Source organism: Macaca nemestrina, chromosome 19, assembly GCF_043159975.1.
Source record: "Macaca nemestrina isolate mMacNem1 chromosome 19, mMacNem.hap1, whole genome shotgun sequence".
Taxonomy (NCBI): Eukaryota; Metazoa; Chordata; class Mammalia; order Primates; family Cercopithecidae; genus Macaca; species Macaca nemestrina.
In genome coordinates this window covers 44,843,372-44,868,598 of record NC_092143.1, presented here as the reverse complement: position 1 = coordinate 44,868,598, position 25,227 = coordinate 44,843,372, and the positions used below count along the sequence as shown (strand labels likewise).

Genomic DNA, 25,227 nt, shown 5'->3' with positions numbered 1-25,227 from the left:
TCTGCCCCTCACTATTGGTACACCCATAAGAATGAGATATACGCAAGGGGGTCTGTGTGTGTGTGTGTGGGGGGGGCGTGTGTGCGTGTGTGTGTGTGTGTGCGCTCGCGTGTGTCATATCTGGCACGCGGACCTGTGATTACCAGCCCGCGTGAGGCCAAGAAATGCCCTGAGTTGGAATGCAAACCTTCCCCGAAGCTTGCAGAAGCTCCTATGAGGTGAACTCGAGGTTGTTAACCTGGTCATCTCATGGTAATTAGAAAGTCTGATTGGCAGCTTTAGACTTCTTGATTCAGAACCTCAATAAGCTGGTTAAGGTGTCGCCAACCTTTCGTAGGGGCTCTGGGTGAAAAGATTGGGAATGATTGTATGTGGTGCTTAGTGAAACTATTTTGACTTCGCCATCGTACCAGTTATTAGCATTTATTCATGAAATCCGATAGTTCCTTTCTTCAAAGAAATAGCGGTTTTCTTTGAGACGTGCTCTGGTTCTGTCACCCAGGCTGGAGTGCAGTGGAATGAGGAAAGGTCACGGCAACCTCCGCTCGCCCAGCTCAGTCAATCCTGCCACCTCAGTCCTTTAAGAAGCTGGGACCAGAGGACCACAGGGGCCGTGCCACCACGCCAGGCTAATTGTGGTATCATTTGTGGAGACGGGGTTTCTCCATTTGGCCCAGGCTGGTCTCCACCCTGTGGGCTCAAGCCATCTGCCCTCCTCGGCCTCCCAAAGGAGGATGGCTCACGATTACAGGATCATGCCCGGCCGTTTCTTTAAAACAAAACAACAGCAACGACAACCACAAAACATTTTATGGAGTGGCAGTTATCAGTGCCAACTAACAGATTGAGAGTTTGTGTCTAAGAAGTCCTCATGTACTCGCTGATTTCAAAAGAAAGGAAAAACGGAAATCTCACATGTGGTACCTAGTTTATGATTGCAACTAGGTCGTTAATTAGAAAAAGATCAGTGGCCGGGCGCGCTGGCTCACGCCTGTAATCCCAGCACCTTGGGAGGCCGAGGCGGGCGGATCACGAGGTCAGGAGATCGAGACCATCCTGGCTCACACGGTGAAACCCCGTCTCTACTAAAAAATACAAAAACTTCGCGGGGCGTGGTGGTGCACGCCTGTAGTCCCAGCTACGGGGAGGCTGAGGCAGGGGAATGGCGTGAACCCGGGAGGCAGAGCTTGCAGTGAGCTGAGACGGCACCACTGTACTCCAGCCTGGGCGACAGAGCGAGACTCCGTCTCAAAACAACAAAAAACAAAAAACGATCAGTGAACAGCCAAAGTAGAGTTGACCCGAATGCGTTCCCATCTTCTGAATTCTGAGGTGGCCTCCAAGCAGGGAGGCAGTGGCTGGGTGTGGGAGGCAAAATCACAGGGCCAGCACTTGACACCTGCAGAATGCAGAGGCTCAACTTTGCACCAAGCCAAAGGTTCTGGTGTCCACTGGAAGTTTCTTTCCCCAACCCGCATTGACTTTGCATTGTTCCTCCTCCCCCCAGATTTTAACCCTAAGGCAAGTCCTGAGTTTATCTTCGGGAGAATCTCCTCTTGTAGTCTCGAATTGCCTTGGCCATCAGCGGGGCCACTTTCTTGGCAGCCGGTTTCCGGGTTTTGGCGGCGGGCGCGGGGCGCTCATTGCTGCTGCTCAGGCAGGGGTTGGCCCTCTTCTCAGGGAGCCGGTGAAGGACGCTGCTGCTGCTGCTGCTGCTGCTGCTCGTGCTGCTGCTGCTCGTGCTGCTGCTGCTGCTGCTGCTGCTGCTGCTGCTGCTGCTGCTCGTGCTGCTGCTGCCACTGCTGCCGCCGTGGCCGCCGTCCCCGCCGCCCACCAGGCCGCCACCGCCCCTATCGCCACCGCCCACGCCGCCCCGGCTGGAGGGAACGTGGCTGCTGCCCGCGGCTTTGGAGGCTGGCTTGATCTCTCCCTCTTCGGGGTCAGCGGCTCCTGCAGACTTCTCTTGCCTCCTTGAAGCATCATAAGGCGTCTTGGCCCCAGAGTTGAAACAGATCATCTTTGTCTGTCGGCGGATGGGTTTGTTTTCAAGTGCAGATCGGATTTTCGTGGTGACTGCTCGCAGCCGCTGCTCTCGGGAGTCCCGAAGCCGCAGATACAGCTCCCGCCAAGACTCGTGCTCCTGTGGCTTTTCTTCCTTGAAGTCCTGGAGACAATGAATCCTCCATAATTCATCTGTGTCCCCAGCGAGTGCGTGATTGTATTTCTCTCTGCGATACAGCTGATCAGGCGTCCACCCTTCCGGAAGGGGTTCAAGAACCGAGTAGGGGACCCCTCCCACGTCGCCGAGGGCGTCCGGATTGTGTCTAAGCCCCCGGATGCACTGCTGGCGCAGCGTCAGCACCTGGGGCTGGCAGGCAGGCCTGGAGCCCGAGTACACCTGCATCTTTGCATTCACTCTGTGTCCAGTGAAGGCGGCTTCCTCCTGGAACGTTGGTGCGGAGAGTGCTTCTGGCTTTTCCTGGGAGGTCATGGCCTCAAAAGCGGAAAGTAGATCGTAGTTGGCCTGCATCCAGGCCGCTGAGGGGTCCCAGAGCTCTGACAAGGCATGGCTGGGCACCGTTTTCGGCCCCGCGGAATCAGCGCCGGCCACCTGCAGCCTCTCTGACTGGCTTTCCTGGACAGGAGGCAATTTCTGCGCGGAAGCCCAGCGGGACGATTTGTGCCCCTTGCTGTGGCTCACAAGCGCTTCCCCCTGGGGTTGGCCCTGGCAGCCCTGACCCAGCGGAGGCCCGCCCTGAGCGGCGTGAGCGTGGCCTCTTCCGGGTTGCTTCCCGGGCACAGCCGGCTCAGGGCCCTCGGGCGTCGGGAGGGGAGCGGTGTGCAATGGAGGGGCCCGATGGGGGCCTGAATCAGCTGGGGCCCTTCTGGGGCGCTTTCTCTGGGCTCTGTGCTCGCGACTGGGAGACCTTCGGTGAGGTCTCCGGAGCCCCGGAGGTGTTCTGTGTGCTGTCCGTCTGTGCTCAGGACTGTCAGGTGGGCTCCTGGGGACCGTCCCGTTCTCTGGGAAGCCCCAGGCCTTTTCCTGGTCCTGAAGAGCCTCCCCATAGCGCTTTCGGGAAGCGCTCTCCTCGGGGTCCTGTGCATCAGGCCCGGTGTTTGGGTCCACAAGCACCAGCTTCTTCCACCGGGCCGCTAAGTCTCTGGCAAAGTCGCCCACGTGCTGGTGCTTCCGCAGGCGCTTCACCGTCTTTCTGATTCCAGTCTCCGCCAGGATGTCTGCCGTCATGGGCAAGGCGGAGAGTTTCTGCAAATATTTCTCTAGCTTTTTCGGGTCCGTCTTAGTGGCCAGCCGCACCTGCAGCTTCTCCACTGCGTGCAGCGTAGTGGAGCCTGCCGCCATCTCAGCAGAGCTGTGCAGGCCTGGCTGTCCCGGCGGTCGCGGCTCTGTCCTGGGGGCGGCAGGACACGAAGTCTGGGGTCGCGGGTCCTCGCTGCCCGGTTCGGGATGTGGAGTCGCAGCCTGGAGGGAGCTCGGTCCTCGGAGCAGCGGGCCACTGGTTCTGGGGCGCTGGTCCTCGCAGACCGCAGGCCTCGGGCGTGGAGTCACGGCAACCTGGAGCAAGCTCAGTCCTCGGTGCAGCCGGCCACTTGGTCTGGAGCGCCGGTCCTTGCAGACAGCTGAGCAGGCCCGCTTCTGGTCCTCGGGATGTGGAGCCACAGCCTGGAGTGACCTCTGCGGTGCGCCGTCCAAGGCCGAGTGGAGCTCCCGTGCCAGAGCCCGGCCTTATATAGCCAGCCCCAGGCCCACCCAGGGCTGAAGCCCTGACCGCCCTTGGCCCCTGGGCTACCCCGCCCCGATACGTAATCATTGCGTCAGCAAAATGCGGCCAATCAGGACGGTCCACGTCAGGTGGCCTGCTGTGCCCCACAAGTTGTTTAGGTTAATTTCAGCCTGGACACACCCCACTGAGTTCTACCGTTGGCCCTCCGTGTTCGCAGGTTCCACGTCTGTGGATTCCAAAAGACACATGACTGAATCTTCTTGCGAGTAAAACCGAAAATGACAACACCGCAAGACAAAATGGTAGAAAGAAGAACCCACAGAGGATAACAACCCTTTACCTAGGATTGACGTGGCGTGAGGGGACTTGCCAACATTCGTAGAAAAGTGGGATTAAGAGAGAAAAATGAAAAAGGTGTATTTTACTTCTCAACATCGGCTCCATCAAGTTCAATGCGCTTTTGGAAGCAGTGTCTTTTCCCCGCCCTCTAGCCCATCCCTCTAAAACCCCCAGGGTCCTGGGAATGTGACGATTTCCATGAAATCTTTTTTCCATCGTTAACTGAAGAAAACTGGGCGCTTTTTACAGATTTTCTAAGTCTAGGAAACAAAAAGAAGTCAGCAGGCGCCAAATCAGGACTGTAAGGTGGACGCCTCATGATTTCCCGCGGCAAGTCTTGCCCAGCTGCCCTTGTTGGGTGAAAGGCATGAGCAGGAACATTGTCGTGGTGGAGAAGAACTCTCTGGTGAGGACTGTTCTCGCTCCAGCTTTGGCGGCCGACTTTCTGAAAGCGCTCTCCTAGTGAGCAGATGTGATCACGGTTTGGCCCTCCAGAAAGTCAACCAGCCGAATCCCTCTGGCATCCCCCCCAAACGGTGGCCATGACCTCTGCTCTTGACTGCTCCTCTGTGGCTTTGAATGGAGCGCTGCCACCTCTTGGTAGCCACGGCCTCGTGCTTGGTCTTCAGGATCCTGCCGGCAGAGCCACGTTTCATCTCCTGTTAGCAGTCTTGGAAGAAACGCTTCAGGATCTTGCTCCCACCGGCTGTTTAAAATCTCCTCAGAAAGGCTTGCTCTGGCCTGCAGGTGATGTTGGTGCCACGGTTTGGGCAGCCGAATTCCACTCTAATCTTTCAGTCAGAATGAGGCAAACAGAACCATTTGAAATGTCTATGATGTCAGCTATTGTTTCTGCTGTCCATGGCGGTTTGGCTTACTTTTTAAATTCTCACATGACTTTTCTGTCTCTCTCTCTCTCTCTGTGTGTGTGTGAGAGAGAGTGTGTGTGTGTGTGTGTGTGTGTGTGTGTGTTACCCCTCCGTGGTATGTAGAGAAAGAGGGAAATGTGCTTGCCGTGTTTCCAGTCTTCCAGCTCCCTCACGAAGAGGACCCCAGCGCAATACTGGCAACGCTTCCAGAGCTCCCAGAATGAGGATTAGTTTGTAAATAGGTCGGAAGGGAATTGAACTACCCTGGGTCAGTGTAGTAATATACCAGCAGGATCCTTCGGTGGATTCTGAATTCTGTTTGGGGTAGGTTTATAGTTTGTGTGGGGTTTGTTTCCTTTGTGTCTTTTTGAGAGCGAGTGTCGCGGTGGGAGCAGTGATCTGCTACGGTTTGTCACGGTCTCCAGTCATGAATGAGTTTAGTGGGTGCGGCCGCTGTTTTCAGCAGTAGCGTGATTGTGGGGGCATCGAGGAGCTACGAGGGGCTAGAACTTGCTCCAATTGTTTCCTTGTGTTTTGAGTTGTATTTGCTTGTATCATGTTTGTTTTCCATCTTGGCAGGGGAAACGTTTTCCAGGAAGAAAGGTTGTTGCCAGTGGATTTGATTGCGAGGGACTGGGGTTTCTCGGTGGGAGTGGGGAGGGGCTGCAGGGTGATCGGTGGCTACTCCACCTCCAGAAAGAGCATGTGGCTTCTCCGCCTTGGGGAGGATGTTCTGCTGTCTTGTGAGGTTTGCAGGCCGCCTGAGATTCTCTCTTGAATTGCTGTCGAGAAATAGAGACTGGCATTGTCTCCGGCCCTTGCTGGGGGAGCTTTTCCGAGTTTTTGTTTTTAATTTTGAGACGGAGTTTTGCTTTTGTTGTCCAGGCTGGAGTGCAATGGTGGGATCTGGGCTCACTGCAGACTCCGCCTCCCGGGTTCAAGTGATTCTCCTGTCTCAGCCTCCTGAGTAGCTGGGATTACAGGCGCTCGCCGGCAAGCCTGAGCGCGTTTGGTATTTTTAGTAGAGACGGGATTTCCTCATATTGGTCAGGCTGGTCTCCAACTCCTGACCTCAGGTGACCCGCTGGCCCCGACCTCCCAAAGCGATGGGATTACAGGCGTGGGTCACCGTGCCCGGACTTGTCTGAGTTTTACACCGTCGCTGATTGGATCATGTCCCCTTCCCCGGAACGAATGCTTTTCTGTCTTCCTTAAGGGCAGTGTCTCTGTGGCTCCCTGTCCTGTCTCCATACGTGTCCTTCAGGCTTGAAGGCCTCTTCTCACTTGCACCTGCATCCACTCAGGTGCCTGCTTCCAGAAGCTAGCTTCCCAGCACCCATTCTGCTGACAGCCCAGGGCACAGGACTTTGATCTCTTGGACTGCCCTTGCTCGGTTTTGCCTTGTGGCTTAGGTCTTTGTGTCTTTCTCTCTGCCCCTCACTATTGGTACACCCATAAGAATGAGATATACGCAAGGGGGTCTGTGTGTGTGTGTGTGGGGGGGGCGTGTGTGCGTGTGTGCGTGTGTGTGCGCTCGCGTGTGTCATATCTGGCACGCGGACCTGTGATTACCAGCCCGCGTGAGGCCAAGAAATGCCCTGAGTTGGAATGCAAACCTTCCCCGAAGCTTGCAGAAGCTCCTATGAGGTGAACTCGAGGTTGTTAACCTGGTCATCTCATGGTAATTAGAAAGTCTGATTGGCAGCTTTAGACTTCTTGATTCAGAACCTCAATAAGCTGGTTAAGGTGTCGCCAACCTTTCATAGGGGCTCTGGGTGAAAAGATTGGGAATGATTGTATGCGGTGCTTAGTGAAACTATTTTGACTTCGCCATCGTACCAGTTATTAGCATTTATTCATGAAATCCGATAGTTCCTTTCTTCAAAGAAATAGCGGTTTTCTTTGAGACGTGCTCTGGTTCTGTCACCCAGGCTGGAGTGCAGTGGAATGAGGAAAGGTCACGGCAACCTCCGCTCGCCCAGCTCAGTCAATCCTGCCACCTCAGTCCTTTAAGAAGCTGGGACCAGAGGACCACAGGGGCCGTGCCACCACGCCAGGCTAATTGTGGTATCATTTGTGGAGACGGGGTTTCTCCATTTGGCCCAGGCTGGTCTCCACCCTGTGGGCTCAAGCCATCTGCCCTCCTCGGCCTCCCAAAGGAGGATGGCTCACGATTACAGGATCATGCCCGGCCGTTTCTTTAAAACAAAACAACAGCAACGACAACCACAAAACATTTTATGGAGTGGCAGTTATCAGTGCCAACTAACAGATTGAGAGTTTGTGTCTAAGAAGTCCTCATGTACTCGCTGATTTCAAAAGAAAGGAAAAACGGAAATCTCACATGTGGTACCTAGTTTATGATTGCAACTAGGTCGTTAATTAGAAAAAGATCAGTGGCCGGGCGCGCTGGCTCACGCCTGTAATCCCAGCACCTTGGGAGGCCGAGGCGGGCGGATCACGAGGTCAGGAGATCGAGACCATCCTGGCTCACACGGTGAAACCCCGTCTCTACTAAAAAATACAAAAACTTCGCGGGGCGTGGTGGTGCACGCCTGTAGTCCCAGCTACGGGGAGGCTGAGGCAGGGGAATGGCGTGAACCCGGGAGGCAGAGCTTGCAGTGAGCTGAGACGGCACCACTGTACTCCAGCCTGGGCGACAGAGCGAGACTCCGTCTCAAAACAACAAAAAACAAAAAACGATCAGTGAACAGCCAAAGTAGAGTTGACCCGAATGCGTTCCCATCTTCTGAATTCTGAGGTGGCCTCCAAGCAGGGAGGCAGTGGCTGGGTGTGGGAGGCAAAATCACAGGGCCAGCACTTGACACCTGCAGAATGCAGAGGCTCAACTTTGCACCAAGCCAAAGGTTCTGGTGTCCACTGGAAGTTTCTTTCCCCAACCCGCATTGACTTTGCATTGTTCCTCCTCCCCCCAGATTTTAACCCTAAGGCAAGTCCTGAGTTTATCTTCGGGAGAATCTCCTCTTGTAGTCTCGAATTGCCTTGGCCATCAGCGGGGCCACTTTCTTGGCAGCCGGTTTCCGGGTTTTGGCGGCGGGCGCCGGGCGCTCATTGCTGCTGCTCAGGCAGGGGTTGGCCCTCTTCTCAGGGAGCCGGTGAAGGATGCTGCTGCTGCTGCTGCTGCTGCTGCTCGTGCTGCTGCTGCTCGTGCTGCTGCTGCTGCTGCTGCTGCTGCTGCTGCTGCTGCTCGTGCTGCTGCTGCCACTGCTGCCGCCGTGGCCGCCGTCCCCGCCGCCCACCAGGCCGCCACCGCCCCTATCGCCACCGCCCACGCTGCCCCGGCTGGAGGGAACGTGGCTGCTGCCCGCGGCTTTGGGGGCTGGCTTGATCTCTCCCTCTTCGGGGTCAGCGGCTCCTGCAGACTTCTCTTGCCTCCTTGAAGCATCATAAGGCGTCTTGGCCCCAGAGTTGAAACAGATCATCTTTGTCTGTCGGCGGATGGGTTTGTTTTCAAGTGCAGATCGGATTTTCGTGGTGACTGCTCGCAGCCGCTGCTCTCGGGAGTCCCGAAGCCGCAGATACAGCTCCCGCCAAGACTCGTGCTCCTGTGGCTTTTCTTCCTTGAAGTCCTGGAGACAATGAATCCTCCATAATTCATCTGTGTCCCCAGCGAGTGCGTGATTGTATTTCTCTCTGCGATACAGCTGATCAGGCATCCACCCTTCCGGAAGGGGTTCAAGAACCGAGTAGGGGACCCCTCCCACGTCGCCGAGGGCGTCCGGATTGTGTCTAAGCCCCCGGATGCACTGCTGGCGCAGCGTCAGCACCTGGGGCTGGCAGGCAGGCCTGGAGCCCGAGTACACCTGCATCTTTGCATTCACTCTGTGTCCAGTGAAGGCGGCTTCCTCCTGGAACGTTGGTGCGGAGAGTGCTTCTGGCTTTTCCTGGGAGGTCATGGCCTCAAAAGCGGAAAGTAGATCGTAGTTGGCCTGCATCCAGGCCGCTGAGGGGTCCCAGAGCTCTGACAAGGCATGGCTGGGCACCGTTTTCGGCCCCGCGGAATCAGCGCCGGCCACCTGCAGCCTCTCTGACTGGCTTTCCTGGACAGGAGGCAATTTCTGCGCGGAAGCCCAGCGGGACGATTTGTGCCCCTTGCTGTGGCTCACAAGCGCTTCCCCCTGGGGTTGGCCCTGGCAGCCCTGACCCAGCGGAGGCCCGCCCTGAGCGGCGTGAGCGTGGCCTCTTCCGGGTTGCTTCCCGGGCACAGCCGGCTCAGGGCCCTCGGGCGTCGGGAGGGGAGCGGTGTGCAATGGAGGGGCCCGATGGGGGCCTGAATCAGCTGGGGCCCTTCTGGGGCGCTTTCTCTGGGCTCTGTGCTCGCGACTGGGAGACCTTCGGTGAGGTCTCCGGAGCCCCGGAGGTGTTCTGTGTGCTGTCCGTCTGTGCTCAGGACTGTCAGGTGGGCTCCTGGGGACCGTCCCGTTCTCTGGGAAGCCCCAGGCCTTTTCCTGGTCCTGAAGAGCCTCCCCATAGCGCTTTCGGGAAGCGCTCTCCTCGGGGTCCTGTGCATCAGGCCCGGTGTTTGGGTCCACAAGCACCAGCTTCTTCCACCGGGCCGCTAAGTCTCTGGCAAAGTCGCCCACGTGCTGGTGCTTCCGCAGGCGCTTCACCGTCTTTCTGATTCCAGTCTCCGCCAGGATGTCTGCCGTCATGGGCAAGGCGGAGAGTTTCTGCAAATATTTCTCTAGCTTTTTCGGGTCCGTCTTAGTGGCCAGCCGCACCTGCAGCTTCTCCACTGCGTGCAGCGTAGTGGAGCCTGCCGCCATCTCAGCAGAGCTGTGCAGGCCTGGCTGTCCCGGCGGTCGCGGCTCTGTCCTGGGGGCGGCAGGACACGAAGTCTGGGGTCGCGGGTCCTCGCTGCCCGGTTCGGGATGTGGAGTCGCAGCCTGGAGGGAGCTCGGTCCTCGGAGCAGCGGGCCACTGGTTCTGGGGCGCTGGTCCTCGCAGACCGCAGGCCTCGGGCGTGGAGTCACGGCAACCTGGAGCAAGCTCAGTCCTCGGTGCAGCCGGCCACTTGGTCTGGAGCGCCGGTCCTTGCAGACAGCTGAGCAGGCCCGCTTCTGGTCCTCGGGATGTGGAGCCACAGCCTGGAGTGACCTCTGCGGTGCGCCGTCCAAGGCCGAGTGGAGCTCCCGTGCCAGAGCCCGGCCTTATATAGCCAGCCCCAGGCCCACCCAGGGCTGAAGCCCTGACCGCCCTTGGCCCCTGGGCTACCCCGCCCCGATACGTAATCATTGCGTCAGCAAAATGCGGCCAATCAGGACGGTCCACGTCAGGTGGCCTGCTGTGCCCCACAAGTTGTTTAGGTTAATTTCAGCCTGGACACACCCCACTGAGTTCTACCGTTGGCCCTCCGTGTTCGCAGGTTCCACGTCTGTGGATTCCAAAAGACACATGACTGAATCTTCTTGGGAGTAAAACCGAAAATGACAACACCGCAAGACAAAATGGTAGAAAGAAGAACCCACAGAGGATAACAACCCTTTACCTAGGATTGACGTGGCGTGAGGGGACTTGCCAACATTCGTAGAAAAGTGGGATTAAGAGAGAAAAATGAAAAAGGTGTATTTTACTTCTCAACATCGGCTCCATCAAGTTCAATGCGCTTTTGGAAGCAGTGTCTTTTCCCCGCCCTCTAGCCCATCCCTCTAAAACCCCCAGGGTCCTGGGAATGTGACGATTTCCATGAAATCTTTTTTCCATCGTTAACTGAAGAAAACTGGGCGCTTTTTACAGATTTTCTAAGTCTAGGAAACAAAAAGAAGTCAGCAGGCGCCAAATCAGGACTGTAAGGTGGACGCCTCGTGATTTCCCGCGGCAAGTCTTGCCCAGCTGCCCTTGTTGGGTGAAAGGCATGAGCAGGAACATTGTCGTGGTGGAGAAGAACTCTCTGGTGAGGACTGTTCTCGCTCCAGCTTTGGCGGCCGACTTTCTGAAAGCGCTCTCCTAGTGAGCAGATGTGATCACGGTTTGGCCCTCCAGAAAGTCAACCAGCCGAATCCCTCTGGCATCCCCCCCAAACGGTGGCCATGACCTCTGCTCTTGACTGCTCCTCTGTGGCTTTGAATGGAGCGCTGCCACCTCTTGGTAGCCACGGCCTCGTGCTTGGTCTTCAGGATCCTGCCGGCAGAGCCACGTTTCATCTCCTGTTAGCAGTCTTGGAAGAAACGCTTCAGGATCTTGCTCCCACCGGCTGTTTAAAATCTCCTCAGAAAGGCTTGCTCTGGCCTGCAGGTGATGTTGGTGCCACGGTTTGGGCAGCCGAATTCCACTCTAATCTTTCAGTCAGAATGAGGCAAACAGAACCATTTGAAATGTCTATGATGTCAGCTATTGTTTCTGCTGTCCATGGCGGTTTGGCTTACTTTTTAAATTCTCACATGACTTTTCTGTCTCTCTCTCTCTCTCTGTGTGTGTGTGAGAGTGTGTGTGTGTGTGTGTGTGTGTGTGTGTGTGTGTGTGTTACCCCTCCGTGGTATGTAGAGAAAGAGGGAAATGTGCTTGCCGTGTTTCCAGTCTTCCAGCTCCCTCACGAAGAGGACCCCAGCGCAATACTGGCAACGCTTCCAGAGCTCCCAGAATGAGGATTAGTTTGTAAATAGGTCGGAAGGGAATTGAACTACCCTGGGTCAGTGTAGTAATATACCAGCAGGATCCTTCGGTGGATTCTGAATTCTGTTTGGGGTAGGTTTATAGTTTGTGTGGGGTTTGTTTCCTTTGTGTCTTTTTGAGAGCGAGTGTCGCGGTGGGAGCAGTGATCTGCTACGGTTTGTCACGGTCTCCAGTCATGAATGAGTTTAGTGGGTGCGGCCGCTGTTTTCAGCAGTAGCGTGATTGTGGGGGCATCGAGGAGCTACGAGGGGCTAGAACTTGCTCCAATTGTTTCCTTGTGTTTTGAGTTGTATTTGCTTGTATCATGTTTGTTTTCCATCTTGGCAGGGGAAACGTTTTCCAGGAAGAAAGGTTGTTGCCAGTGGATTTGATTGCGAGGGACTGGGGTTTCTCGGTGGGAGTGGGGAGGGGCTGCAGGGTGATCGGTGGCTACTCCACCTCCAGAAAGAGCATGTGGCTTCTCCGCCTTGGGGAGGATGTTCTGCTGTCTTGTGAGGTTTGCAGGCCGCCTGAGATTCTCTCTTGAATTGCTGTCGAGAAATAGAGACTGGCATTGTCTCCGGCCCTTGCTGGGGGAGCTTTTCCGAGTTTTTGTTTTTAATTTTGAGACGGAGTTTTGCTTTTGTTGTCCAGGCTGGAGTGCAATGGTGGGATCTGGGCTCACTGCAGACTCCGCCTCCCGGGTTCAAGTGATTCTCCTGTCTCAGCCTCCTGAGTAGCTGGGATTACAGGCGCTCGCCGGCAAGCCTGAGCGCGTTTGGTATTTTTAGTAGAGACGGGATTTCCTCATATTGGTCAGGCTGGTCTCCAACTCCTGACCTCAGGTGACCCGCTGGCCCCGACCTCCCAAAGCGATGGGATTACAGGCGTGGGTCACCGTGCCCGGACTTGTCTGAGTTTTACACCGTCGCTGATTGGATCATGTCCCCTTCCCCGGAACGAATGCTTTTCTGTCTTCCTTAAGGGCAGTGTCTCTGTGGCTCCCTGTCCTGTCTCCATACGTGTCCTTCAGGCTTGAAGGCCTCTTCTCACTTGCACCTGCATCCACTCAGGTGCCTGCTTCCAGAAGCTAGCTTCCCAGCACCCATTCTGCTGACAGCCCAGGGCACAGGACTTTGATCTCTTGGACTGCCCTTGCTCGGTTTTGCCTTGCGGCTTAGGTCTTTGTGTCTTTCTCTCTGCCCCTCACTATTGGTACACCCATAAGAATGAGATATACGCAAGGGGGTCTGTGTGTGTGTTTGTGTGGGGGGGGGCGTGTGTGCGTGTGTGTGCGCTCGCGTGTGTCATATCTGGCACGCGGACCTGTGATTACCAGCCCGCGTGAGGCCAAGAAATGCCCTGAGTTGGAATGCAAACCTTCCCCGAAGCTTGCAGAAGCTCCTATGAGGTGAACTCGAGGTTGTTAACCTGGTCATCTCATGGTAATTAGAAAGTCTGATTGGCAGCTTTAGACTTCTTGATTCAGAACCTCAATAAGCTGGTTAAGGTGTCGCCAACCTTTCATAGGGGCTCTGGGTGAAAAGATTGGGAATGATTGTATGCGGTGCTTAGTGAAACTATTTTGACTTCGCCATCGTACCAGTTATTAGCATTTATTCATGAAATCCGATAGTTCCTTTCTTCAAAGAAATAGCGGTTTTCTTTGAGACGTGCTCTGGTTCTGTCACCCAGGCTGGAGTGCAGTGGAATGAGGAAAGGTCACGGCAACCTCCGCTCGCCCAGCTCAGTCAATCCTGCCACCTCAGTCCTTTAAGAAGCTGGGACCAGAGGACCACAGGGGCCGTGCCACCACGCCAGGCTAATTGTGGTATCATTTGTGGAGACGGGGTTTCTCCATTTGGCCCAGGCTGGTCTCCACCCTGTGGGCTCAAGCCATCTGCCCTCCTCGGCCTCCCAAAGGAGGATGGCTCACGATTACAGGATCATGCCCGGCCGTTTCTTTAAAACAAAACAACAGCAACGACAACCACAAAACATTTTATGGAGTGGCAGTTATCAGTGCCAACTAACAGATTGAGAGTTTGTGTCTAAGAAGTCCTCATGTACTCGCTGATTTCAAAAGAAAGGAAAAACGGAAATCTCACATGTGGTACCTAGTTTATGATTGCAACTAGGTCGTTAATTAGAAAAAGATCAGTGGCCGGGCGCGCTGGCTCACGCCTGTAATCCCAGCACCTTGGGAGGCCGAGGCGGGCGGATCACGAGGTCAGGAGATCGAGACCATCCTGGCTCACACGGTGAAACCCCGTCTCTACTAAAAAATACAAAAACTTCGCGGGGCGTGGTGGTGCACGCCTGTAGTCCCAGCTACGGGGAGGCTGAGGCAGGGGAATGGCGTGAACCCGGGAGGCAGAGCTTGCAGTGAGCTGAGACGGCACCACTGTACTCCAGCCTGGGCGACAGAGCGAGACTCCGTCTCAAAACAACAAAAAACAAAAAACGATCAGTGAACAGCCAAAGTAGAGTTGACCCGAATGCGTTCCCATCTTCTGAATTCTGAGGTGGCCTCCAAGCAGGGAGGCAGTGGCTGGGTGTGGGAGGCAAAATCACAGGGCCAGCACTTGACACCTGCAGAATGCAGAGGCTCAACTTTGCACCAAGCCAAAGGTTCTGGTGTCCACTGGAAGTTTCTTTCCCCAACCCGCATTGACTTTGCATTGTTCCTCCTCCCCCCAGATTTTAACCCTAAGGCAAGTCCTGAGTTTATCTTCGGGAGAATCTCCTCTTGTAGTCTCGAATTGCCTTGGCCATCAGCGGGGCCACTTTCTTGGCAGCCGGTTTCCGGGTTTTGGCGGCGGGCGCGGGGCGCTCATTGCTGCTGCTCAGGCAGGGGTTGGCCCTCTTCTCAGGGAGCCGGTGAAGGACGCTGCTGCTGCTGCTGCTGCTGCTGCTCGTGCTGCTGCTGCTCGTGCTGCTGCTGCTGCTGCTGCTGCTGCTGCTGCTGCTGCTGCTCGTGCTGCTGCTGCCACTGCTGCCGCCGTGGCCGCCGTCCCCGCCGCCCACCAGGCCGCCACCGCCCCTATCGCCACCGCCCACGCCGCCCCGGCTGGAGGGAACGTGGCTGCTGCCCGCGGCTTTGGAGGCTGGCTTGATCTCTCCCTCTTCGGGGTCAGCGGCTCCTGCAGACTTCTCTTGCCTCCTTGAAGCATCATAAGGCGTCTTGGCCCCAGAGTTGAAACAGATCATCTTTGTCTGTCGGCGGATGGGTTTGTTTTCAAGTGCAGATCGGATTTTCGTGGTGACTGCTCGCAGCCGCTGCTCTCGGGAGTCCCGAAGCCGCAGATACAGCTCCCGCCAAGACTCGTGCTCCTGTGGCTTTTCTTCCTTGAAGTCCTGGAGACAATGAATCCTCCATAATTCATCTGTGTCCCCAGCGAGTGCGTGATTGTATTTCTCTCTGCGATACAGCTGATCAGGCGTCCACCCTTCCGGAAGGGGTTCAAGAACCGAGTAGGGGACCCCTCCCACGTCGCCGAGGGCGTCCGGATTGTGTCTAAGCCCCCGGATGCACTGCTGGCGCAGCGTCAGCACCTGGGGCTGGCAGGCAGGCCTGGAGCCCGAGTACACCTGCATCTTTGCATTCACTCTGTGTCCAGTGAAGGCGGCTTCCTCCTGGAACGTTGGTGCGGAGAGTGCTTCTGGCTTTTCCTGGGAGGTCATGGCCTCAAAAGCGGAAAGTAGATCGTAGTTGGCCTGCATCCAGGCCGCTGAGGGGTCCCAGAGCTCTGACAAGGCATGGCTGGGCACCGTTTTCGGCCCCGCGGAATCAGCGCCGGCCACCTGCAGCCTCTCTGACTGGCTTTCCTGGACAGGAGGCAATTTCTGCGCGGAAGCCCAGCGGGACGATTTGTGCCCCTTGCTGTGGCTCACAAGCGCTTCCCCCTGGGGTTGGCCCTGGCAGCCCTGACCCAGCGGAGGCCCGCCCTGAGCGGCGTGAGCGTGGCCTCTTCCGGGTTGCTTCCCGGGCACAGCCGGCTCAGGGCCCTCGGGCGTCGGGAGGGGAGCGGTGTGCAATGGAGGGGCCCGATGGGGGCCTGAATCAGCTGGGGCCCTTCTGGGGCGCTTTCTCTGGGCTCTGTGCTCGCGACTGGGAGACCTTCGGTGAGGTCTCCGGAGCCCCGGAGGTGTTCTGTGTGCTGTCCGTCTGTGCTCAGGACTGTCAGGTGGGCTCCTGGGGACCGTCCCGTTCTCTGGGAAGCCCCAGGCCTTTTCCTGGTCCTGAAGAGCCTCCCCATAGCGCTTTCGGGAAGCGCTCTCCTCGGGGTCCTGTGCATCAGGCCCGGTGTTTGGGTCCACAAGCACCAGCTTCTTCCACCGGGCCGCTAAGTCTCTGGCAAAGTCGCCCACGTGCTGGTGCTTCCGCAGGCGCTTCACCGTCTTTCTGATTCCAGTCTCCGCCAGGATGTCTGCCGTCATGGGCAAGGCGGAGAGTTTCTGCAAATATTTCTCTAGCTTTTTCGGGTCCGTCTTAGTGGCCAGCCGCACCTGCAGCTTCTCCACTGCGTGCAGCGTAGTGGAGCCTGCCGCCATCTCAGCAGAGCTGTGCAGGCCTGGCTGTCCCGGCGGTCGCGGCTCTGTCCTGGGGGCGGCAGGACACGAAGTCTGGGGTCGCGGGTCCTCGCTGCCCGGTTCGGGATGTGGAGTCGCAGCCTGGAGGGAGCTCGGTCCTCGGAGCAGCGGGCCACTGGTTCTGGGGCGCTGGTCCTCGCAGACCGCAGGCCTCGGGCGTGGAGTCACGGCAACCTGGAGCAAGCTCAGTCCTCGGTGCAGCCGGCCACTTGGTCTGGAGCGCCGGTCCTTGCAGACAGCTGAGCAGGCCCGCTTCTGGTCCTCGGGATGTGGAGCCACAGCCTGGAGTGACCTCTGCGGTGCGCCGTCCAAGGCCGAGTGGAGCTCCCGTGCCAGAGCCCGGCCTTATATAGCCAGCCCCAGGCCCACCCAGGGCTGAAGCCCTGACCGCCCTTGGCCCCTGGGCTACCCCGCCCCGATACGTAATCATTGCGTCAGCAAAATGCGGCCAATCAGGACGGTCCACGTCAGGTGGCCTGCTGTGCCCCACAAGTTGTTTAGGTTAATTTCAGCCTGGACACACCCCACTGAGTTCTACCGTTGGCCCTCCGTGTTCGCAGGTTCCACGTCTGTGGATTCCAAAAGACACATGACTGAATCTTCTTGCGAGTAAAACCGAAAATGACAACACCGCAAGACAAAATGGTAGAAAGAAGAACCCACAGAGGATAACAACCCTTTACCTAGGATTGACGTGGCGTGAGGGGACTTGCCAACATTCGTAGAAAAGTGGGATTAAGAGAGAAAAATGAAAAAGGTGTATTTTACTTCTCAACATCGGCTCCATCAAGTTCAATGCGCTTTTGGAAGCAGTGTCTTTTCCCCGCCCTCTAGCCCATCCCTCTAAAACCCCCAGGGTCCTGGGAATGTGACGATTTCCATGAAATCTTTTTTCCATCGTTAACTGAAGAAAACTGGGCGCTTTTTACAGATTTTCTAAGTCTAGGAAACAAAAAGAAGTCAGCAGGCGCCAAATCAGGACTGTAAGGTGGACGCCTCATGATTTCCCGCGGCAAGTCTTGCCCAGCTGCCCTTGTTGGGTGAAAGGCATGAGCAGGAACATTGTCGTGGTGGAGAAGAACTCTCTGGTGAGGACTGTTCTCGCTCCAGCTTTGGCGGCCGACTTTCTGAAAGCGCTCTCCTAGTGAGCAGATGTGATCACGGTTTGGCCCTCCAGAAAGTCAACCAGCCGAATCCCTCTGGCATCCCCCCCAAACGGTGGCCATGACCTCTGCTCTTGACTGCTCCTCTGTGGCTTTGAATGGAGCGCTGCCACCTCTTGGTAGCCACGGCCTCGTGCTTGGTCTTCAGGATCCTGCCGGCAGAGCCACGTTTCATCTCCTGTTAGCAGTCTTGGAAGAAACGCTTCAGGATCTTGCTCCCACCGGCTGTTTAAAATCTCCTCAGAAAGGCTTGCTCTGGCCTGCAGGTGATGTTGGTGCCACGGTTTGGGCAGCCGAATTCCACTCTAATCTTTCAGTCAGAATGAGGCAAACAGAACCATTTGAAATGTCTATGATGTCAGCTATTGTTTCTGCTGTCCATGGCGGTTTGGCTTACTTTTTAAATTCTCACATGACTTTTCTGTCTCTCTCTCTCTCTCTGTGTGTGTGTGAGAGAGAGTGTGTGTGTGTGTGTGTGTGTGTGTGTGTGTTACCCCTCCGTGGTATGTAGAGAAAGAGGGAAATGTGCTTGCCGTGTTTCCAGTCTTCCAGCTCCCTCACGAAGAGGACCCCAGCGCAATACTGGCAACGCTTCCAGAGCTCCCAGAATGAGGATTAGTTTGTAAATAGGTCGGAAGGGAATTGAACTACCCTGGGTCAGTGTAGTAATATACCAGCAGGATCCTTCGGTGGATTCTGAATTCTGTTTGGGGTAGGTTTATAGTTTGTGTGGGGTTTGTTTCCTTTGTGTCTTTTTGAGAGCGAGTGTCGCGGTGGGAGCAGTGATCTGCTACGGTTTGTCACGGTCTCCAGTCATGAATGAGTTTAGTGGGTGCGGCCGCTGTTTTCAGCAGTAGCGTGATTGTGGGGGCATCGAGGAGCTACGAGGGGCTAGAACTTGCTCCAATTGTTTCCTTGTGTTTTGAGTTGTATTTGCTTGTATCATGTTTGTTTTCCATCTTGGCAGGGGAAACGTTTTCCAGGAAGAAAGGTTGTTGCCAGTGGATTTGATTGCGAGGGACTGGGGTTTCTCGGTGGGAGTGGGGAGGGGCTGCAGGGTGATCGGTGGCTACTCCACCTCCAGAAAGAGCATGTGGCTTCTCCGCCTTGGGGAGGATGTTCTGCTGTCTTGTGAGGTTTGCAGGCCGCCTGAGATTCTCTCTTGAATTGCTGTCGAGAAATAGAGACTGGCATTGTCTCCGGCCCTTGCTGGGGGAGCTTTTCCGAGTTTTTGTTTTTAATTTTGAGACGGAGTTTTGCTTTTGTTGTCCAGGCTGGAGTGCAATGGTGGGATCTGGGCTCACTGCAGACTCCGCCTCCCGGGTTCAAGTGATTCTCCTGTCTCAGCCTCCTGAGTAGCTGGGATTACAGGCGCTCGCCGGCAAGCCTGAGCGCGTTTGGTATTTTTAGTAGAGACGGGATTTCCTCATATTGGTCAGGCTGGTCTCCAACTCCTGACCTCAGGTGACCCGCTGGCCCCGACCTCCCAAAGCGATGGGATTACAGGCGTGGGTCACCGTGCCCGGACTTGTCTGAGTTTTACACCGTCGCTGATTGGATCATGTCCCCTTCCCCGGAACGAATGCTTTTCTGTCTTCCTTAAGGGCAGTGTCTCTGTGGCTCCCTGTCCTGTCTCCATACGTGTCCTTCAGGCTTGAAGGCCTCTTCTCACTTGCACCTGCATCCACTCAGGTGCCTGCTTCCAGAAGCTAGCTTCCCAGCACCCATTCTGCTGACAGCCCAGGGCACAGGACTTTGATCTCTTGGACTGCCCTTGCTCGGTTTTGCCTTGTGGCTTAGGTCTTTGTGTCTTTCTCTCTGCCCCTCACTATTGGTACACCCATAAGAATGAGATATACGCAAGGGGGTCTGTGTGTGTGTGTGGGGGGGGGGGCGTGTGTGCGTGTGTGCGTGTGTGTGCGCTCGCGTGTGTCATATCTGGCACGCGGACCTGTGATTACCAGCCCGCGTGAGGCCAAGAAATGCCCTGAGTTGGAATGCAAACCTTCCCCGAAGCTTGCAGAAGCTCCTATGAGGTGAACTCGAGGTTGTTAACCTGGTCATCTCATGGTAATTAGAAAGTCTGATTGGCAGCTTTAGACTTCTTGATTCAGAACCTCAATAAGCTGGTTAAGGTGTCGCCAACCTTTCATAGGGGCTCTGGGTGAAAAGATTGGGAATGATTGTATGCGGTGCTTAGTGAAACTATTTTGACTTCGCCATCGTACCAGTTATTAGCATTTATTCATGAAATCCGATAGTTCCTTTCTTCAAAGAAATAGCGGTTTTCTTTGAGACGTGCTCTGGTTCTGTCACCCAGGCTGGAGTGCAGTGGAATGAGGAAAGGTCACGGCAACCTCCGCTCGCCCAGCTCAGTCAATCCTGCCACCTCAGTCCTTTAAGAAGCTGGGACCAGAGGACCACAGGGGCCGTGCCACCACGCCAGGCTAATTGTGGTATCATTTGTGGAGACGGGGTTTCTCCATTTGGCCCAGGCTGGTCTCCACCCTGTGGGCTCAAGCCATCTGCCCTCCTCGGCCTCCCAAAGGAGGATGGCTCACGATTACAGGATCATGCCCGGCCGTTTCTTTAAAACAAAACAACAGCAACGACAACCACAAAACATTTTATGGAGTGGCAGTTATCAGTGCCAACTAACAGATTGAGAGTTTGTGTCTAAGAAGTCCTCATGTACTCGCTGATTTCAAAAGAAAGGAAAAACGGAAATCTCACATGTGGTACCTAGTTTATGATTGCAACTAGGTCGTTAATTAGAAAAAGATCAGTGGCCGGGCGCGCTGGCTCACGCCTGTAATCCCAGCACCTTGGGAGGCCGAGGCGGGCGGATCACGAGGTCAGGAGATCGAGACCATCCTGGCTCACACGGTGAAACCCCGTCTCTACTAAAAAATACAAAAACTTCGCGGGGCGTGGTGGTGCACGCCTGTAGTCCCAGCTACGGGGAGGCTGAGGCAGGGGAATGGCGTGAACCCGGGAGGCAGAGCTTGCAGTGAGCTGAGACGGCACCACTGTACTCCAGCCTGGGCGACAGAGCGAGACTCCGTCTCAAAACAACAAAAAACAAAAAACGATCAGTGAACAGCCAAAGTAGAGTTGACCCGAATGCGTTCCCATCTTCTGAATTCTGAGGTGGCCTCCAAGCAGGGAGGCAGTGGCTGGGTGTGGGAGGCAAAATCACAGGGCCAGCACTTGACACCTGCAGAATGCAGAGGCTCAACTTTGCACCAAGCCAAAGGTTCTGGTGTCCACTGGAAGTTTCTTTCCCCAACCCGCATTGACTTTGCATTGTTCCTCCTCCCCCCAGATTTTAACCCTAAGGCAAGTCCTGAGTTTATCTTCGGGAGAATCTCCTCTTGTAGTCTCGAATTGCCTTGGCCATCAGCGGGGCCACTTTCTTGGCAGCCGGTTTCCGGGTTTTGGCGGCGGGCGCCGGGCGCTCATTGCTGCTGCTCAGGCAGGGGTTGGCCCTCTTCTCAGGGAGCCGGTGAAGGATGCTGCTGCTGCTGCTGCTGCTGCTGCTCGTGCTGCTGCTGCTCGTGCTGCTGCTGCTGCTGCTGCTGCTGCTGCTGCTGCTGCTCGTGCTGCTGCTGCCACTGCTGCCGCCGTGGCCGCCGTCCCCGCCGCCCACCAGGCCGCCACCGCCCCTATCGCCACCGCCCACGCTGCCCCGGCTGGAGGGAACGTGGCTGCTGCCCGCGGCTTTGGGGGCTGGCTTGATCTCTCCCTCTTCGGGGTCAGCGGCTCCTGCAGACTTCTCTTGCCTCCTTGAAGCATCATAAGGCGTCTTGGCCCCAGAGTTGAAACAGATCATCTTTGTCTGTCGGCGGATGGGTTTGTTTTCAAGTGCAGATCGGATTTTCGTGGTGACTGCTCGCAGCCGCTGCTCTCGGGAGTCCCGAAGCCGCAGATACAGCTCCCGCCAAGACTCGTGCTCCTGTGGCTTTTCTTCCTTGAAGTCCTGGAGACAATGAATCCTCCATAATTCATCTGTGTCCCCAGCGAGTGCGTGATTGTATTTCTCTCTGCGATACAGCTGATCAGGCATCCACCCTTCCGGAAGGGGTTCAAGAACCGAGTAGGGGACCCCTCCCACGTCGCCGAGGGCGTCCGGATTGTGTCTAAGCCCCCGGATGCACTGCTGGCGCAGCGTCAGCACCTGGGGCTGGCAGGCAGGCCTGGAGCCCGAGTACACCTGCATCTTTGCATTCACTCTGTGTCCAGTGAAGGCGGCTTCCTCCTGGAACGTTGGTGCGGAGAGTGCTTCTGGCTTTTCCTGGGAGGTCATGGCCTCAAAAGCGGAAAGTAGATCGTAGTTGGCCTGCATCCAGGCCGCTGAGGGGTCCCAGAGCTCTGACAAGGCATGGCTGGGCACCGTTTTCGGCCCCGCGGAATCAGCGCCGGCCACCTGCAGCCTCTCTGACTGGCTTTCCTGGACAGGAGGCAATTTCTGCGCGGAAGCCCAGCGGGACGATTTGTGCCCCTTGCTGTGGCTCACAAGCGCTTCCCCCTGGGGTTGGCCCTGGCAGCCCTGACCCAGCGGAGGCCCGCCCTGAGCGGCGTGAGCGTGGCCTCTTCCGGGTTGCTTCCCGGGCACAGCCGGCTCAGGGCCCTCGGGCGTCGGGAGGGGAGCGGTGTGCAATGGAGGGGCCCGATGGGGGCCTGAATCAGCTGGGGCCCTTCTGGGGCGCTTTCTCTGGGCTCTGTGCTCGCGACTGGGAGACCTTCGGTGAGGTCTCCGGAGCCCCGGAGGTGTTCTGTGTGCTGTCCGTCTGTGCTCAGGACTGTCAGGTGGGCTCCTGGGGACCGTCCCGTTCTCTGGGAAGCCCCAGGCCTTTTCCTGGTCCTGAAGAGCCTCCCCATAGCGCTTTCGGGAAGCGCTCTCCTCGGGGTCCTGTGCATCAGGCCCGGTGTTTGGGTCCACAAGCACCAGCTTCTTCCACCGGGCCGCTAAGTCTCTGGCAAAGTCGCCCACGTGCTGGTGCTTCCGCAGGCGCTTCACCGTCTTTCTGATTCCAGTCTCCGCCAGGATGTCTGCCGTCATGGGCAAGGCGGAGAGTTTCTGCAAATATTTCTCTAGCTTTTTCGGGTCCGTCTTAGTGGCCAGCCGCACCTGCAGCTTCTCCACTGCGTGCAGCGTAGTGGAGCCTGCCGCCATCTCAGCAGAGCTGTGCAGGCCTGGCTGTCCCGGCGGTCGCGGCTCTGTCCTGGGGGCGGCAGGACACGAAGTCTGGGGTCGCGGGTCCTCGCTGCCCGGTTCGGGATGTGGAGTCGCAGCCTGGAGGGAGCTCGGTCCTCGGAGCAGCGGGCCACTGGTTCTGGGGCGCTGGTCCTCGCAGACCGCAGGCCTCGGGCGTGGAGTCACGGCAACCTGGAGCAAGCTCAGTCCTCGGTGCAGCCGGCCACTTGGTCTGGAGCGCCGGTCCTTGCAGACAGCTGAGCAGGCCCGCTTCTGGTCCTCGGGATGTGGAGCCACAGCCTGGAGTGACCTCTGCGGTGCGCCGTCCAAGGCCGAGTGGAGCTCCCGTGCCAGAGCCCGGCCTTATATAGCCAGCCCCAGGCCCACCCAGGGCTGAAGCCCTGACCGCCCTTGGCCCCTGGGCTACCCCGCCCCGATACGTAATCATTGCGTCAGCAAAATGCGGCCAATCAGGACGGTCCACGTCAGGTGGCCTGCTGTGCCCCACAAGTTGTTTAGGTTAATTTCAGCCTGGACACACCCCACTGAGTTCTACCGTTGGCCCTCCGTGTTCGCAGGTTCCACGTCTGTGGATTCCAAAAGACACATGACTGAATCTTCTTGCGAGTAAAACCGAAAATGACAACACCGCAAGACAAAATGGTAGAAAGAAGAACCCACAGAGGATAACAACCCTTTACCTAGGATTGACGTGGCGTGAGGGGACTTGCCAACATTCGTAGAAAAGTGGGATTAAGAGAGAAAAATGAAAAAGGTGTATTTTACTTCTCAACATCGGCTCCATCAAGTTCAATGCGCTTTTGGAAGCAGTGTCTTTTCCCCGCCCTCTAGCCCATCCCTCTAAAACCCCCAGGGTCCTGGGAATGTGACGATTTCCATGAAATCTTTTTTCCATCGTTAACTGAAGAAAACTGGGCGCTTTTTACAGATTTTCTAAGTCTAGGAAACAAAAAGAAGTCAGCAGGCGCCAAATCAGGACTGTAAGGTGGACGCCTCATGATTTCCCGCGGCAAGTCTTGCCCAGCTGCCCTTGTTGGGTGAAAGGCATGAGCAGGAACATTGTCGTGGTGGAGAAGAACTCTCTGGTGAGGACTGTTCTCGCTCCAGCTTTGGCGGCCGACTTTCTGAAAGCGCTCTCCTAGTGAGCAGATGTGATCACGGTTTGGCCCTCCAGAAAGTCAACCAGCCGAATCCCTCTGGCATCCCCCCCAAACGGTGGCCATGACCTCTGCTCTTGACTGCTCCTCTGTGGCTTTGAATGGAGCGCTGCCACCTCTTGGTAGCCACGGCCTCGTGCTTGGTCTTCAGGATCCTGCCGGCAGAGCCACGTTTCATCTCCTGTTAGCAGTCTTGGAAGAAACGCTTCAGGATCTTGCTCCCACCGGCTGTTTAAAATCTCCTCAGAAAGGCTTGCTCTGGCCTGCAGGTGATGTTGGTGCCACGGTTTGGGCAGCCGAATTCCACTGTAATCTTTCAGTCAGAATGAGGCAAACAGAACCATTTGAAATGTCTATGATGTCAGCTATTGTTTCTGCTGTCCATGGCGGTTTGGCTTACTTTTTAAATTCTCACATGACTTTTCTGTCTCTCTCTCTCTCTCTGTGTGTGTGTGAGAGAGTGTGTGTGTGTGTGTGTGTGTGTGTGTGTGTGTGTGTGTGTGTTACCCCTCCGTGGTATGTAGAGAAAGAGGGAAATGTGCTTGCCGTGTTTCCAGTCTTCCAGCTCCCTCACGAAGAGGACCCCAGCGCAATACTGGCAACGCTTCCAGAGCTCCCAGAATGAGGATTAGTTTGTAAATAGGTCGGAAGGGAATTGAACTACCCTGGGTCAGTGTAGTAATATACCAGCAGGATCCTTCGGTGGATTCTGAATTCTGTTTGGGGTAGGTTTATAGTTTGTGTGGGGTTTGTTTCCTTTGTGTCTTTTTGAGAGCGAGTGTCGCGGTGGGAGCAGTGATCTGCTACGGTTTGTCACGGTCTCCAGTCATGAATGAGTTTAGTGGGTGCGGCCGCTGTTTTCAGCAGTAGCGTGATTGTGGGGGCATCGAGGAGCTACGAGGGGCTAGAACTTGCTCCAATTGTTTCCTTGTGTTTTGAGTTGTATTTGCTTGTATCATGTTTGTTTTCCATCTTGGCAGGGGAAACGTTTTCCAGGAAGAAAGGTTGTTGCCAGTGGATTTGATTGCGAGGGACTGGGGTTTCTCGGTGGGAGTGGGGAGGGGCTGCAGGGTGATCGGTGGCTACTCCACCTCCAGAAAGAGCATGTGGCTTCTCCGCCTTGGGGAGGATGTTCTGCTGTCTTGTGAGGTTTGCAGGCCGCCTGAGATTCTCTCTTGAATTGCTGTCGAGAAATAGAGACTGGCATTGTCTCCGGCCCTTGCTGGGGGAGCTTTTCCGAGTTTTTGTTTTTAATTTTGAGACGGAGTTTTGCTTTTGTTGTCCAGGCTGGAGTGCAATGGTGGGATCTGGGCTCACTGCAGACTCCGCCTCCCGGGTTCAAGTGATTCTCCTGTCTCAGCCTCCTGAGTAGCTGGGATTACAGGCGCTCGCCGGCAAGCCTGAGCGCGTTTGGTATTTTTAGTAGAGACGGGATTTCCTCATATTGGTCAGGCTGGTCTCCAACTCCTGACCTCAGGTGACCCGCTGGCCCCGACCTCCCAAAGCGATGGGATTACAGGCGTGGGTCACCGT

General features: G+C 56.2%; 5 protein-coding genes across 7 annotated transcripts in view; 1 reads left to right on the top strand and 4 right to left on the bottom strand.

Annotated features, from left to right (window-relative positions):
• Nucleotides 1-25,227, top strand: part of LOC105489360 (katanin catalytic subunit A1 like 2) — a 277,022-nt gene that overhangs the window by 112,378 nt on the left and 139,417 nt on the right. The window lies entirely within an intron of this gene.
• Nucleotides 1,490-3,361, bottom strand: LOC139360141 (elongin-A3-like). Its single transcript, XM_071085857.1, has 2 exons — nt 1,822-3,361; nt 1,490-1,653 (listed from the first exon to the last, which is right to left on the bottom strand). The coding sequence occupies exons 1-2, from the start codon at nt 3,359-3,361 to the stop codon at nt 1,535-1,537; spliced, it is 1,659 nt and encodes a 552-aa protein (XP_070941958.1). The 3' UTR covers nt 1,490-1,534.
• On the bottom strand, nt 7,870-9,738 carry LOC139360140 (elongin-A3-like). Its single transcript, XM_071085856.1, has 2 exons — nt 8,212-9,738; nt 7,870-8,052 (listed from the first exon to the last, which is right to left on the bottom strand). Exons 1-2 carry the CDS (start codon nt 9,736-9,738, stop codon nt 7,915-7,917), a joined length of 1,665 nt encoding a protein of 554 aa, XP_070941957.1. The 3' UTR covers nt 7,870-7,914.
• LOC139360139 (elongin-A3-like) lies at nt 14,246-16,117 on the bottom strand. The gene is made up of 2 exons (XM_071085855.1): nt 14,578-16,117; nt 14,246-14,409 (listed from the first exon to the last, which is right to left on the bottom strand). The coding sequence occupies exons 1-2, from the start codon at nt 16,115-16,117 to the stop codon at nt 14,291-14,293; spliced, it is 1,659 nt and encodes a 552-aa protein (XP_070941956.1). The 3' UTR covers nt 14,246-14,290.
• On the bottom strand, nt 20,627-22,495 carry LOC139360138 (elongin-A3-like). Its single transcript, XM_071085854.1, has 2 exons — nt 20,969-22,495; nt 20,627-20,809 (listed from the first exon to the last, which is right to left on the bottom strand). Exons 1-2 carry the CDS (start codon nt 22,493-22,495, stop codon nt 20,672-20,674), a joined length of 1,665 nt encoding a protein of 554 aa, XP_070941955.1. The 3' UTR covers nt 20,627-20,671.

What these genes read in the sequence shown, in the direction of transcription:
- LOC139360141 (XM_071085857.1), bottom strand. Translation starts at nt 3,361, where the DNA reads ATGGCGGCAGGCTCCACTACGCTGCACGCAGTGGAGAAGCTGCAGGTG. An exon ending in CGGCCTGGTGGGCGGCGGGG is followed by an intron (nt 1,654 to 1,821) that starts ACGGCGGCCACG and finishes ACCCCTGCCTGA; the next exon opens with GCAGCAGCAATGAGCGCCCC.
- LOC139360140 (XM_071085856.1), bottom strand. Translation starts at nt 9,738, where the DNA reads ATGGCGGCAGGCTCCACTACGCTGCACGCAGTGGAGAAGCTGCAGGTG. An exon ending in ATAGGGGCGGTGGCGGCCTG is followed by an intron (nt 8,053 to 8,211) that starts GTGGGCGGCGGG and finishes CTCCCTGAGAAG; the next exon opens with AGGGCCAACCCCTGCCTGAG.
- LOC139360139 (XM_071085855.1), bottom strand. Translation starts at nt 16,117, where the DNA reads ATGGCGGCAGGCTCCACTACGCTGCACGCAGTGGAGAAGCTGCAGGTG. An exon ending in CGGCCTGGTGGGCGGCGGGG is followed by an intron (nt 14,410 to 14,577) that starts ACGGCGGCCACG and finishes ACCCCTGCCTGA; the next exon opens with GCAGCAGCAATGAGCGCCCC.
- LOC139360138 (XM_071085854.1), bottom strand. Translation starts at nt 22,495, where the DNA reads ATGGCGGCAGGCTCCACTACGCTGCACGCAGTGGAGAAGCTGCAGGTG. An exon ending in ATAGGGGCGGTGGCGGCCTG is followed by an intron (nt 20,810 to 20,968) that starts GTGGGCGGCGGG and finishes CTCCCTGAGAAG; the next exon opens with AGGGCCAACCCCTGCCTGAG.